At 36.7% G+C, this 16,124-nt stretch overlaps 1 protein-coding gene across 3 annotated transcripts in view; it reads right to left on the bottom strand.

The window, feature by feature from the left end:
- RECK (reversion inducing cysteine rich protein with kazal motifs) overlaps nt 1–16,124 on the bottom strand; it is an 80,181-nt gene that overhangs the window by 52,544 nt on the left and 11,513 nt on the right. For 2 of the 3 annotated variants that reach the window (XM_019454515.2, XM_019454514.2), the window contains exons 2-6: nt 14,501–14,559; nt 11,622–11,696; nt 10,676–10,712; nt 8,108–8,193; nt 6,648–6,695 (exon numbers count right to left, since the gene is read on the bottom strand). In XM_019454515.2, coding sequence (XP_019310060.1) covers nt 6,648–6,695; nt 8,108–8,193; nt 10,676–10,712; nt 11,622–11,696; nt 14,501–14,559 — 305 coding nt within the window. Of the gene's footprint in view, nt 1–5,319; nt 5,402–6,647; nt 6,696–8,107; nt 8,194–10,675; nt 10,713–11,621; nt 11,697–14,500; nt 14,560–16,124 lie in introns of those variants that run through there. The other variant, XM_019454516.2, reaches the window with a different exon arrangement.

Genomic DNA, 16,124 nt, shown 5'->3' with positions numbered 1-16,124 from the left:
GAAGTGGAGAGAGTAAATAAGAGGAGAAATTAGATAGGAAAGCTAGTTTGGCAGCTACTGTAGTCCAGAAAAGTGGTATAGGGGCCTGAGCTGAGGCAGTAACCGAGGATCTGGAAAGGAGACCAACTTAAGATGTATTTTGGAGGTAAATCTTCAGGGCTTGATAACCAATTATTTGTGGGAGGTGGTGAGAAAGAGGAAAGAGTAGACAATACCTCTTAGGCTTTTAGTTTATGTGTCTGGGAGCACTATACTGGAATAACCAAACAGGAAATGTAAGAAAAAAATGGTAAGTTTTTGTTCTGGATGCGTGTGTGTGTGTGTGTGTGTGTGTGTGTGTGTGTGTGTGTGTACGCACGCGCACGTGCACGTATGTGCCATGTAGCAGTGGGGTGGAGGGAAGGATGGAAAGTAACAATCAGTTCGGCTGATTTGAAATGCGAGTTGAACATCAAAAGTATCCATATCCAATAGTGATTCAAGAACTCAGAGAAAGAGGTTAGCAAAGAAGATTCTAGAATTGTCATCATATTGGGGCAATTAAAACTATGGAAGTAGATGAGATTGCCTAGGGAGAAAAACCTGGCCATTTAGATTAGACCAGGTCACAATCTAATCAAACTCCAATTTCCCTTTGGGATGATCTCATTCATGTGACTTCTGAGAAGAAAGGATAAGAGAGGAAATATTCTAGCACAGAGACTGAATAAGAGTTATTCCCTTCTAATACAAAATATGACCAAAAAAAACCCCACATACAAATGGAACATAATGAAGGTTTTATATATCTTAAGCCAGTACTGCAGGACCTAATAGGTTTCGCTCTTTTTGGAGCTCATCAGCTGCAGGTAACGGCTCATGTTGACTCTGATACAGGGTATCAGTACAGCATTCTGTCATTTACAAACCTCCCATTCACAGTCTTCTATTACTATATTCTGCCAATTCTTGGGGTTTCCTTAGAACTAACTAAAAGAAGCTTTACATTTAGGTCCTGAAGGCTTTGATGGGGCAAAGTACCACATTCTTTTTGCTAAATCCCCCAAAGCTGACTATCAACAGCCTAGACTGTCGTCCGCCATGTAAGATGGTCTACTCTACTCTTAAAGCACTGTAGAACAGATCCAATCACATAAGGCGTGGCAGGCCTCAAGCTGTCCAGAGAATCCTGCTGGCCCTGACATCCCTGCCTTATCTCTAAATTTTTAGGGCTATTTCTTCATCCCTTTCCTTTATGCTTCTGGTAGTAAATCTAGAATCAAGGTTAATTTGAGAGAAAAAGGAACAAAGTAAAATTAATACATAGAAATCTTTAAAGCAGAATATTTTATTGTGACATTTCCTGAGAATACACTGTACAGCCTGTGTAGGCATACATAAATATGTACTAAACACTGGCATCCAGGGATGTGACAAACTATCATTTGTGCTACGGAGATGGAGGAAAACTATATATATTTACTTTTATAAGCACAAATATTTCTAGTGACTTTAGGCACTGAGTGGCTGCAGTACAGGAAGTTACAATGAGACTTTTTATTGTACACCATTTTTAGTTTTGAACATGTGAATATTCAAAAAATAAAAATTAACACATATCTGCACCTTTCTCTTACACACTGAGCTGTGTGTTGACAGGATGGTGCTGACAGAAATGGCTCTGAAACTCACAAGGCTGGCCATCTTTGTTTTTGTGATTCTTAGAGCCTCTTTTTAATATCTCCTCAGAGTCTTAATTTTATCTTCGCATTCTCACAGAACCAGAGCCCCAGGACAGAACGTTAATTTTGTTTAGCAACTGTTTAGTTTAAAACTTAAATGCCTTAAGGTTAAAAAAAAAAGTGAGTCCTCACAAAAATACCTCCTACTTTCTTTCATAGTTTCTCACCTTCTTAATGAAGTAACATCAAATAATGGACAAAAAAAAAAAAAAATCTAGAAAGAAAGGAGAGAATTGAAAATGATATTTCTAAAAAGAATATAAAGAAAAGTACAGAGAAGGATCTGTGAAAGGAAGAAACAAGTAAAAATGTGAAAGTCTGATGACAAATTTGTATCACTGTATTTCAGTGGCTCATGCAGCAAATGGAAAGGTATTTATATTTATGACCATTATGTTAAAAGAATGGCAGTAAAGCCTGACATAAAGGTATGAAATAGATTTATGAACCCAAAACTAAAGTTTGTCTCATCACTCTACAGCCATTGCCAACTCTCTGGAAATTCATCACCCACACATCGCCTTAATGTTTATCTTAGTCAAGAAAGAAACTATGAACAACAAAAAAATTTTAATCACCATTTTGGTGGCTAGAAGAAAATATTTTCAGCCAACTTGCAGACAGAGACTATGTAAAAAAAATATACCAGATGTCTCACATCTCGCAGAAAGCATGAATTAGTCTGCAATTTGGTTCTAATGAGGCAGTGTGCACTAGTGCGGCTGTACCGATGGGTTACAGCCAGCATCTGTTCTGTTGGTGCCTCGGTCATTCCAGTTGTTGAATATTTTGAATGCCAGCCCTGGTTCTAGTATCACACATCTATGAATCCACGTGGCCTAATACTTCTAGGTGAGCCAAAGGCCCAGGCCTGTGAAAATGCATGGAAAACCTAGAACTAAGCATGCCCATGACACTTGAACATGTCTTTGTCAGAGTTATCAAGCCACTGGTTGATACTGGTGGCTCTAATAAAATGTGTGATTCTGAAAATAGTACTCTTAATTACTGAAAGAAGTACTCTTTCTTAGGTTTGGGTCAGAAAGAGAACTGCAGAGTTGGGAGATTAGCCAAGTCTCCCATCCATTGCAGAAATCCCTTCCATGATATGTGTGTGAATCCAGTAAGCCTTTGCTTGAACATTTCCATTGACAGGAAGTTAGTTCTCTTTTTCTTGGAACATCTCATTCCAATACTCTTACTTAACACAGGTAGGGTCCTCCTAATCGATTTCTGGATCCTTCTCTTGCAGTTCCCTAAAAAAATAATTTTCAAAAAGCAGCTCTCTACTTTTTTGAACACTTTCTCTTTTATTGAGGTTTTTTTCACTCTCAAGATTCAAGGGTTACGTCATGGTTGATTTGGGCATGATCATTCTTGCTCTCTTTAGTCCTGTATTCACTACCTCTGAGATACGGGTTTTTACATTTAAAAACACCTAACACTCAATATCCCTCCATTTCTTTAAACTCCTTTCCCAACATAATAGGCTCTTGTTACTGTTACTTGTTACTTATTTAAAAACTGAATACATCATTTATTATTGTTTTTTATAATCTGTATTTTAATTTAGCCACTTTGTATTTTCATCATTCTCCCATTATCTTTTGCATCTCAAAAAAGACATTTTACAACTTCCTTTAGAGAAGGACTTCTAGAAAGGATCCAGTAATAGCAATTCTTTGTTTTGCTGTCTGAAAAGACCTTCATTTTGCCCTCTTTCTTGAAAAATATTTTTACTGGATATGGAATTCTAGGTTGATTAATTACTTTCTTTCAGAACAGTTTAGGTGTCATTCCACTGCATCTGGCTTCCTCTGTTGCTATTGAGAAATCAGCTGTTAGTCTCCTTTGAAGGCAGTCTTTTTTTTTTTCTGACTGCTTTTAAGATCTTTGGCTATGAGGTATGTCTGTAATATATGCATTTTTTTTTCCCTTTTAATCCTGCTGGGGATTTGCTGGGCTTCATTAAATATTGCCTCTGTCCCATATTCTCTTTTCTTCTAGTATTCCAATTAGGACATTTTATCTCCCACAACCCTTAAACTCTCTTTCAGTCTGTCCTTCTATGCTGCCTGTCCATACAATTTCTTTGGGTCTACCTCCCAATTCACAAATAATTGTTTTTTTTTTTACTATTTCCCTGAATATTATCTCCTCTATTCAACCCACCATAACAAATGCTATTGATGGATTCTGCCTTCAAATCTCTGAGTTATTCCTGAATACTTGGTTCTACTGTTATCATCCTAGTTTTGTGCCTTATCTACTTTTAGCTAAGTTAGAGGGGTCTGGGGGATCTAAAACTTAGCATGCACACAACTAAGGCTTTAGCTTTCTAAAATATGGACTTGTTACTTTGGCCTATTACAGAATCTTCATCATCCCCCTCTACTTCATGATGACCTGAGCCCTAAAATATCATCTTTCCAGGATCTGGTCTGATTTTTGCCTATCCAAGGACAGATTCACAGCCCTGAATAGGCCCGTTTTCTTTCTGTCCCCTGCACAAGCCATGTACATTTTTGCTACCGTGCTTTTGATCCACAGTCTTTTTACCAAAATATACCAAACATGCTCACTCTGCTTTCTGATTTGTGTGGACAGTATATATTTTAATTTTTCACTCAGTTAGATATAATTCTTTAGTAAGAAGTAAGTAGCTTAACTAGAATTCAGAATTAGGTATAACTCCAAAGTTTATGCTCTTTCTAATATATAGCACTACCCCTCGGTATTCAATAAATGTTGTTTCGCATAAGAACTAGATGCTATAAAATCAGACATAACAATGCTTTACATTTAACTGGTTTATCTTAGCTTGGTTGGAACAAAACAGAATTTTAAATGGCATTAAAGTTTTTTTAACTTTATGCATATAAGTAAATTTCTCAGGAAATCTGCTCAAATAAAATTACTCATTCTCTGAATCTCTCTAATCAAACTATACAACCTACTTCAGGGTAAATGCTAACTCCTAAAATTGTTAGCCTAAAGGAATAGCTCACATATCCGAAGTTCACTCCAAGGACCACTCCAGTGTCAAGGAAAAAATATTAAAAGCCTAATTTTATAAATTATTCTTACGGTGATAAACAACCAATCCCGTTAAAACAGGTTGCACTACACCAAACTTACCCAATTCACTTTATAACAAATAGTCATTATCTTTAGGCTAGATTTTAATACTCATGAGAGTGACTGTTATTTGGGGTTTATAATACAGAACCCTCCTTCTGCATTAAAGTGCTCTTGTCTCTCTTTGATTTCTAAGTAATACATAAGAAATCAAATTGTCTTGAATTATCTTTAATAATTTATAGGGTCAGTTTTTAATGGATTTATATTACATATGTATATTTCTTACATATATTATAGTACATATATGTATTTTACATATATATTTTACACGTGTATATATATATATATATATATATATATATATATATATATACACATACACACATGTGTAAAAGAACCCTCTCGGCATAGATTTTTTGAAAATAGTTGCTTAATTCTAGGCCAGTAAGGGAGGATAGACTGGAAAAGTAAACTATCCTTAGTATTTCTCTCATAGGACAGAACTTATCTCTCTTACCTTTCCTGTCCCGTCCTTCATCAACACATACTGGCAGACTTCCTAGGGCAATGCAGAAATCCAGACAAGAGAAGGAAGCACACTAAAATAATGGAGGACAGGCTACAGAGGATGGACAGTGTCAGACATCATGTGGGAGAAAAGAAGGAATTATCACAGTTAGCCACTTTGTTCAAGAGAAACTAATACTAGTTATTTTAAAGGTAGAGAGATAAGAAAAAAAAAAGAAAGCTCTTTTATTTCTTTGCAGCAAGGCTCCTTTTCATAAGAACAGAGGAGAGTTGCAATTAATTTGGAAATTTGTCTTCAGAGAAACAGATATAACTTAGCAAACAGTACAAAGGGACAAATGGTAAGATTTTTCCAATTTAAAAATATTAATCAAGAGATATAATTATAGGCATTGAGAAAAGAAAAAAAAGAACTATAATCTAGAAGCTGTCAAGAGACCTGTTCTATCTTTCTTCTCCAAGAGAATACAGCTGTTAAAAGCAATAGGAATCCCAATGTTTATAGGTAAAATGATGAATGAGGAATATGCATGTAAGTATCCTTAACTGTATGGTCTTACGCTATGTAAAACAATAATGTCGCATTTAACAATGGACTTCTAGAAACTGAAGGAAGTAGTCCAATGAGGAGCTTTTTCACATCAGGGACAATCTTCTGTACATATTTGCACGACATGAAATACCTCCTCTACCTCCTCCCTAGGAACTGACCCATCTACATACCACAGTGCTTGAAATACCACCATTGGGAGACAAGAATCCTTCAGATTTAATACAGCCTTTGTAATTTACTACTTTTTTCCACCAAATGCGAGAGCTGCAAAAGTTTGAAGCTACTCACACTGGCAGTGTGATTTTATTTCTTCCAATTAGAGACAGTTAATAAAGACGGATACCTGCATGGATCAAGGCATAGGAAAGGGGGCAAAAGAGGATATGGAACTTTAGAAAAACTATTTTACACTTGGGTATAACCAGTTGCTGTTATGAATACAATATAGGTTAAAGCCTCTGTATATGTGATTTAGACATTTCTCGAAAAATATTTTTTTAACTTTAAGATTTTATTTTTAACTCATGTATAGTTAACAGGGCATTTCTTTAAAATTAATGTTCAATTTTGACAAGTCAATTAAAGTCATGACATTTCTAAACAAGGTAAATGATAAGGCTACATTTTGTCAATAAGGCTATATTTTCTGTAAAGTAAAAGGTAATTTATGTAAGAATAAATTCATTTTGAAAATTTAAGTGATTTTTATCAATTCTGATACTATCTGAATTGGTCTATCCAAAGTTGTTAAATCAAATGCATACCTCATATTCTTTTCTGCAAACTTTGGAAATATCATTTTTTGAAGATGCCTAAAAGATAACAAATTTCTCCATTAATTTATTACACATGCTATTCAACACAGGACAAAAAGAACACAAATTAATATATGTTACTTGGTTTGCTATTCTTTACTTCATCAAGAAAAACCTTATGCTCTAATATTTAAAAGTTCCTAAAATACAACAAACAAATTTCATCCAAGTTCTTTAAAATAAACATCAGCCCCAGAACCTACCCGATATGCTAAAGCTTTGCTCTTTTATGGCTTTAATCTCACATAATAACAGGGTCCTTTTGTTATTTCAGAAACTAGATGACTTTGAAGAAAATGTAAATCAGAGAATTTTTTTTCTTAGTTGAAATCCACTCTGTAGCAAATTTTCTTGTGAAGCTCTGCCAGGGCATTTATATTTTGCTTTTTCTTTAACCCTTCATATTCTAAATTCTCCTACTGACTTACGAGCCAATTTCCTCAGCAAAGATCCATATGCAATGGAGGGGGCAACTAAAGAGGAAAAGGCTTTGTCAGGCAATTAACAAAAGTCATTTTTATGTAATTCTCTTTATGCACCCTCCCACCCCCCATCCATTACAGTTCAAGCCTCTGCAACTCAGCTTCACCTCAATGGCTGGAGGACAGCAGCAGATCACTAGACTGTACACTGCTCAAAGAGTGTTGCTCAGGCTAAACAGCACAGTGGTCTGTATGAAAGTAAAGGTGACACCATGTCTCATGTACTCTGGTCCAGAAACCAGTCACTAGAAGAAGAAAGTAAGAGAAGGCTCTCCAGCTGTGATTTCAGGTCCATCTAAATTTCCCACTTAAATCTACTCTCACCGCTTGGGAGTATGAGGAGCTAGGAGACCAGTTCTCCCACAGCACTCTGAGGAGCCACTATGAAAATATACACAGTGAGGAAGAACTCAACTTGAATTGGACCAGAGATCTATCAGATCAAAGAGAAGTCACAGTTCACCGTAGGAGTCATGCTCACCTCAGGAGCAGAGAAGGGATAAAAGAACATGCCCAGGGTAAACCCATGATGAAAGAGAGAACGGAAGATGAAAGCGAAATAAGCCAGCTGTGTCATCTGCTCTCATCCAAGCATACTCTAAATTTACACAACCATTCGGAGTCACTCAGCACTGACTAAGCATGACCACAGGAAAGTACAAAAGGCCTCGGCTCCTGTAATGTTCTTTCTTTGCAGGGCAGAGAAAAGTTAAGAAAGAATAAGAGAAGGTTGAGTGTCTTACATGCAGCAGCCACAAATGAGAAAGCAGCAAGTCTAAAAGGAAGTGGTCTATGTAAGAAATGCTAAATTTGTAGTTTTTATGGGTCACCCCTCCAAAGGTATGAGGTAGGCAAGGTCCAAGACATAGACGCAGCTAATACTCAAACTGTATCCCATGCTGCTCACGAGCCTGATTGCCATGTTACCTGCTTGCATGCCTGTCGACACTCCAAGGTAATAGCCAGTTCACAGCAGCCTAAGCCAACCCAGCCATCAGACTTCTTAAACACACCTTAAAAACAAAAAGTTCAAATGTTTCGGTCATAAGGAGTAAGAAACACAAATGGCATGCCCAATTGGTTCGTGGATACCAGTAAAAGTCAAAGCAGGTGTCTACAGGAAAACTAGCTCAGATAACAAGGCCTCGAAATTATTAAGGCCCTCCTCCCCTGCTTACTCCCAATGCTGCCAGTCTTCTCAGAGGCCCTTACAGCATAATTACCAGGTGCTCTGTTTTTTTTCTCTCTTCCCTCTGCCCACCCTAAACTCTCTTTAGACCACTCTCCCTCTTGGGTAAACAGCATCTCTACAGGACACACAGGTTAAGGAAAATAAGGAGAGTGAATCAGAGGCAAAGACTGTGAATCAGAGGCAAAGATTCCAATTTAACTTAACATGCAAACAAACAAAAAGGGCATAAGGATTATTGTACTCAAAATATTAAGTAACTAGAATGGTGTAAAACCTATGATGCTGTTTAGAAATTGATACTTATTGAACAGAAAAATACATCTTCTGTGGGTAAGAATGGACTTTGGTGGGTACACTTAATTATGGGGCAAAATGACTACTCTGTTGCAGTTTATACTCAGCAGCTGTTCTCCAACCAAATTACTGTGATATTGAAAGGTGATGCAATTATAAAAAGTGTTCTAATGAATTTTTTACATCCACTTTTGCAAGTATAAATGTCAACGAATGACTCCTAGGATAAAATTAGGAGACACAAGTAGTAATTATGAAAAGAGAAAAGACATATGCTCATAGGCATGTGGCAAATTTCACCTTATCTATTTTCAGAAATATTTTACACTGCTTCCATGTAATACATATGTCTGCAAATTCACATCTAAGTTATATTATTATTTAATATAATAATATATTAAATTGAAGGTATAAAGAATTCAATGCAATAGCTAACATAGTTCTCCAAATGAAATTAGGACTTAACACAACAAATAGAAACATTCTGCTAAAAAACAAAAGTAAACAAATGGCCTGCAGATGGACAAAGCTCTCAAAATTATAAACCACCCCAATTTTTAAAATTGGCTAGAAATACTGAGTATCATAAGCTTCTGTATCCCTACATGTTTTAATGGTACAAAGGGCAAGAGACTTGCATCTAGCCCCATTGCTTAGTACAGTTTCCTCTAAATCTCTGGTGCTTACTTTCAGAATCACTCACATTTTCATTATTTTGAATGGAACCAATGTAGGTCATAAATTCTGTGAACTTTTATACCCTACTGCAGTATACTGCTGCTTCCATACACCTAGTAGCCTCTTAGAAACTATTAAATTGTCCAATAAGCATTTATAATATTATGTACAAAGGACTCCATTAGGTATTGTATGGGCTATGAAATAGATAAAATATATGATTTACCCAATTATGGAGATTACACATGGAGGTATACTATCTTAGATATATATTATATACGAATAATTCCAGAACATTAGGTAGAGGGATAATTGAGAGAACAAGCAAGGATATGGCCGATTCCAAGAAGGCAAATAGTCCAACTTGTTTGAAATACAAACTTCAAACAGTGTGAAAGCCTTTAGAGTTCAGAGATACATAAAATACACTTCCTTTTTTCCTTTTAAGGCACTGGCTTTAATCAGAACTGTAAGACTGTGAATGCCAGGCTAGGGAGTCTGAGCTTTATTTTGATGGAAGTGGATATCCCCAGAGAGATTTTCTTCTTTTTGAAGGAGCCGGGGAGGACAGCTATGATACGTTGAAATACCACCTACAAGGTTGTTACAACAGTCTACCCCAAGAGCATAACAATACTGGTAGGAGTAGAAAGGACAGATGCAAGATTTTCCAAGGGGAGAGTCAATAGAGCTAAAAAGAAAAAGCAATCAAAGGTAACTTGAGGGATTCCAGTCTAGTGTCATTCACAAGACAGGCCGTTATGAGTCTGGTTTTAGGTTTGCACTTCAGTTGTCACCAGGATGCAGAGATCCAGGTAGACATGTCTAGAAGTCATGAGCTATAACTTGGATTTGAAGGTTGTCTTCCCAGGGCTGATTAGTTAACAGTTCTGGGAAGGAAAGCAATTATCAGGGTAAGTGTGGACAGAAAAGGGAAGGAATGACCCAAGTCCTTATGGGGGGAGAGGGGAGGTAAGAGAGGATAAGGGCATGAGGCCAAGGTGGAGTCATAAGGAGGTAATGGTCAACAGTGCTGCAAGGCAGTCAAAGGTGGTAAGTACTGAGAAAAGGCCAAAAGATTTAGGTACCATGAGATCCCGGTGAACTTGCAAAGACCAGTTTCACTAGAATGGTAGAAGTAGAGACAAGAGCACAATTAATTACTGAGTGAATGAGAATAAATTATACATTTGAAAATTTGAGTGCCTACCAAAAAGAGAAGATAGGAACTCAAGGGGATACATTAGGTTACAGGACTAAGACACAGATTTTACAATCACAAAATAAGTTTTTAAAGATAAAATGCCAAATGTTATTTAGCTATTGCTTACCTGGCAAAGATGAATTCATACAACTCCAAATTTCAACCTAAAATTGTAATCACCAAAAGGCTTTTATATAACCAGTTCCTAAATATGACAATTCATACAGAAATTATGTACAGCTAATTTGATTATGTTTGTCTCTATTTAATCAATGTTCTAAGACTACATGAGTATCAAGCAGCTATTCAGGGGGAAAAAATAAAACTGAGATGCAAAAATATTCTTGCTCTTTTCCCATCTTCCCATCTAAGAGCACTAATGAGGAGTCTGGGTTCTCAGGATGCTTACTGGAATCACTGTTTCTAAGCAAAAGACAAAGTGTCTGTAGAGCGAGTAAAGGCAAATGTGTCAGTCAGAATTGTTTGATCAACATTTCCCGCCTCACATAATGCAAGCTACCGTATCTAAAAAGGCTGTCTCATGTAAGCTCAGACTTCCTGAGCCTAGCCCATGAATATCCCGAACACTGAGAATGGCCCCAGCACTGGAGACATGTTAAGTTACATGATTCAGACAGGCAAGCCAATATATCTATAGTACACCAAAAAATGGGAAGATAGGAATAATGAGAAGTCACACATTTCCCCTTACCCCAAATTTAACTTTTGAAAATCAAAATAAGATTTAGTTACTATGGTTTTCATAAAATTGTCAAAATAATGAGTAAAATTCCAAATTCCAGATAAACTTTATAATGAAATTTAAAGACTGCAATACATGTACATTTAATATTATTTTTATAACTACATCATAGGATAAATGATAAAAGATGAAAGATAGTATCTACCGAGCAATCTGTGTGATGATCTTTTTAAAGTACCTTGCTAAATCGAACATTTTAATCTGATCACAACCTCAAACCATTTTGAAAAATGTCCTGAATCAAGGAGTTAACTCATTAGATGGCTTCATTTAGACAAAAGCTTCCATAGTTAAGTTAAACAAGACCTACCATTGTTTCAGGGCAATAATCTGGGGCTCGCTGTAACAGATGCTTTAGTCGGGATTCACTTTTTGAGGAGAATATCTATTTGACAAAACAAAACAAAACAGAAGGTTTTTGTGGCATTTTTTTTGGTAAGAAATAAGAATGGGCAAAATTTATTGTCCTCTATACTTATCAGTTGTCTAGAATATTTTCCAACTTCCTTTTATAAATGGAAAACCTTTTGAAAGATCTAAATTAAGCTGAGCTAACATCTCTTAAAAGGTTGGTTAGTTTGGCAAATAATCAAGAAAGTCCATATATGCAAGTCTAGACCCTTTTGTAATGACCAAAAATGGAGAAAACCGGGCTACCAAATCTGTTGGAGAACAAAGGAGAAAAAGAAAGAAGAAAACAGAAAAGAAAAAAAAAGTTCATTCTAAACTGTTCTATAAACTGCTTTTAGTTAACTGATGACAATGTAAAACAGATTACGTCATATCCTTGATATCAGTGACGAACAAATTTGTGAATAGCATTATGGCACAAACTTCCATAAAATGGCATTAAATAGAGACAAAGTCATGGTGGGGGGGGGGGGTAGGGGCTTTTATTTTATTTTTCATTTTTATTTAATTTATTTTTTTAATTTACATCCAAGTTAGTTATCATATAGTGCAGCAGTGATTTCAGGAGGCACAAAGTCATTTTGAATAAAGATGCTGAGGAGCTGACAAGTTTGTTTACCAGGCTAACTGGCTCTCTTCCAAAATAGAACTTTAATTAATGTGATTACAATTTGATGTCTCAGTAAATTATAAACCATTACATGTATCAGACAGAACTTCATGGTTACCTGCAAACAGTCAAGACTGTGAAATCCATGAATGCTAAGGACAATGAAAAAGGATTTATCTCCAGTTAGTTTTAATAGCCATTTTTCTCCCAAACTATCAACTATAATTAATAAGTGACAAGAGCTAGAATATCACCATTTTGCAACCCCTAGTGAATTAATGCATTTAGGCAATTATCAAGAATGGCTGTAATGTTAATTACAAAAAGAGACAACCAGACACAAACATTATAAGTAAGATCTGCTGAACAAACAAAACAAAATAAAAACCTAACCTGAATCTTATCAAGCCTCTGGACTTGTCTCATTAGGTAACTGCTAGCCATGTGTGACCATCTAAATTCAAACTCAAATCAGTTAAAATCAAATAAAATTTAAACTCAGTTCCTCAAACTTCTCTTTCTCTTCAATCTCTTTTTTTTTTTAAGTTTATTTATTTATTTTGAGAGACAGAGAGAGGGAGTAAGTGCAAACAAGTGGGGAAGGGCAGAGAGAGAGGGAGGGAGAGAGAGAATCTCAAGCAGGCCCCACACTGTCAGTGAGGAGCCTGACTCAGAGCTTGAACCCACGATGAGATCATGATCTGAGCCCAAACCAAAAGTGATGCTTAACTGGCTGAGCCACCTAGGCACACCTTTCCTCAACTTCTTTAAACACATTTCAAATGTTTACCTGGCACATATAGCTGTGGCTACTATATTGGATCACACAGATACAGAATATTTTCATCACTGCAGAAAGCTCTCTGGATAGCCCTGCTTTAAATCTACCTACCACTTACTAAGACATACAGAGGAAAGAGGAACACATTAAATGATATCATGGGTTACAAACAGCATAATTCAGATTGTGAGAAACTCTACAGGATAAATGACCAGAATTATTCATTAAATAAGCAAAGTTAGGAAAGCAGTGTTTCCAAAAGCAGCAGAACTCTTTTAAAAGCTCCCTTATGGTGACACTATCTAGGGACCATTTCTGCTTTTAAAAGCTACTGTTCTGGCAGTAAATTTGCAGAAAACTTAATTTGCTATATTGTTTTGACATGAAGTCTCTAGCAGTTACCTAGATGAGCTGAGTCACTGTCTTGTTTTATAATTAGAGAGTATCTTGCAAAATCTTTCTAAATTCACAATATTGTTTGAGAGAAGTTTTAATCCCAGTTAGGTAGCTCTCTAAATTTTAGGCAGTGACAAAATCTACATTATTGAAAACTCTTTAAAAGGCAATTGAGGCCATTCATTCTCAAGTGCCAAGGCCAGCACTACACAACCAAGGGGATGAAAGAAAGGCAGACTTTATGACCAGGTATTGTCTCAGTGGAATTTTACTTAAAAGGTTCAACCAGAAAAATTCAAATTCACAGTAAAGTTTGAAGAGCAGTACAACACCCACATAGTCTTCATGTAGATTACTCGTTATTAACATTTTGCAACATTTGCTTTAACTCTCTCTACATACACAGATATTATTGCTATTTTGGAACATTTTATAATTCATTACAGACATGATCATTTATTCCTAAATCCCAGCATGTTATCTCCCAAGACCAAGGACACTGTCCTATGTCACTGCAATACAATCACCAAATTTAGGATCACAGCATTGATACATTATTACTAGAGCCCATATTCAAATTTCACCAATTTATCCCAATAACGTTATTTATAGCATTTTTTTTTTAAATTCCAGGATCACATATTGCATTTAGTGTCATATCTCTGTAGTTCCCTTTAATCTTGAAGTTTCTTAACACTGATAACTTTGAAGACTTCAGGCTGTTGTTTTGAGGAATATCCCTCAATCTTGGTTTGCCCTATTGTTTCCTCAATGATTCAGGTTATGCATTTTTGGCAGGAATCCTACTAAAGATGCTGCGCTCCTTTTCAGTGCATCATGTCAGCAGACACACATTAATTTGTTCCATTACTGGTGATGTGAACTGTGATCACTTGGTTAAGGTGCTGTCCAACAGATTCCTCCGAAACAATTATACTTCACATAAACAGTTACATAACCAATAGCCTTAACAATTATTACATAAGCTTACCTGTTCACATACGTCATGGCACATTTGGTTATCCTTTGAATGATTACAACACAGTGCACCTAGGAGAAAAAATAAACACCAGATGTTGCCCACTGTTAATTTAAAAAGATGATTAAACTAAATCAGATGGCTACACAAAACACTTATTCAACAGATTATTATTCATTTTAACTCAACAAACTTTTACCACATACCTATCACAAGCCAAGGCCAGTGCTGGGTTTGAGGACATCGTCCCTGCCCTAAAGAAGCTTGCAGACTAACAGGGGAGATGGTCATACATACTTTCTGTGTGCCAGAATTTTACTAAATTTGCTTTATGCATTACACCTCATTCAATCCTTATAATTACTCTATAGGCTAGATTCTATTATTGTGCCTATAATGTAAGACTAAGCGATAAAAAGGAAGTGAATTTTGTTTTGGACATGTTAAATATAAGGTTCCTATTGGACACCCAGATGGAAATTCCAGTAAAATCAGAAAATTCAAGCCTGGATTGCAGGTAAAGTCAAGCCTAAAGATCCAATTTGGAAGTCATCAGTATAAAGGAGGTATAGTACATGGAAACGAGTGACATTGTCTAGGGAGAGTTCTAGTGAGAAGTGACCACAGCACCAAATTCAAAAAACACAAAATCTGAGACATGGGAAGGAACAAGGAAAGAGACAGAGATGCAACAGTCAGAGGGGTAGGTCAGCCTCGAGAGAGTAGCATTAAGAAGAGGGAGGAGTGTCATGCACCCAAACATACAAGTTAGATTGAAGAAACAAAAAAGGAAAGAATCAAAAAAGGAAATGGCCACTTAGTAATCCTCAAAAGGTATTCTGTGGAGTAGAAGTGAATGACACTAAGGAGTAAACCAGAGGTGTGGAAGTATAGACAACAAATATAGGCTCTCAAGAAGTCTGGCAGAAATGGGAGGGAAAAAGAGAGTAGCAGTTACAGGAGGAAGCAGGATCAAGTTAAGAAAACTCCCTCCCCCTTTTTAGTTGGCCTTTGTCCCTGATTCCTTGGAGAAAGACTCTAAATCCTGGGAATTTCTAGAGTAATAGCTGTATCTTTGTTATGCCAGTGAGGTGGACTCCCCCCTCAGATAGCTTCAGGATGGGGACTGGCCTAGCCAGAAAGACTAGCCTTATGTTTAGAAGGCTGGGGCTTTGAGCCACAGGACATCAGCCCAACCTCCAGCAGGACAGGGAAATGGACATCAAGTTCAACCATATGGCCAATAATCCAATCAACCATGTCTATCTATATGATGGAATTCTAATGAATACTAGATATCAAAGCTCAGGGGACCTTTTCTAGTTGGTGAAGATGCTAGTGTGCCAGGAGGGTGATTCTATGAGGAGAAGGCACAGAAGCTCTGCATTTCCTCCCAGACATCATTCTGTGTATGTCTCTTCATTTGGCTGGTCTTCCTGATTTGTATCCTTGATAATAAAACTGTGATCATAACTATCACGCTTCCCTGAGCTCTATGCATCATTCTAGTGAATTACTGATTCTGGGGTGGTTGCGGGAAGCCCGGATTTATAGCCAGTTGTTCAGAAGTGTGGGTGGCCTGGGGACTCCTAAGTGTGGCTCATATCTGGGGTAAGTGTTGTGTTGTTCGGCATCA

The sequence above is a fragment of the Panthera pardus genome, unplaced genomic scaffold (assembly GCF_024362965.1).
Source record: "Panthera pardus isolate Hobbes unplaced genomic scaffold, ASM2436296v1 HiC_scaffold_20, whole genome shotgun sequence".
NCBI lineage: Eukaryota > Metazoa > Chordata > Mammalia > Carnivora > Felidae > Panthera > Panthera pardus.
Note: the sequence above shows the minus strand (reverse complement) of the source record. Positions and strands in the feature narration are given on the sequence as shown.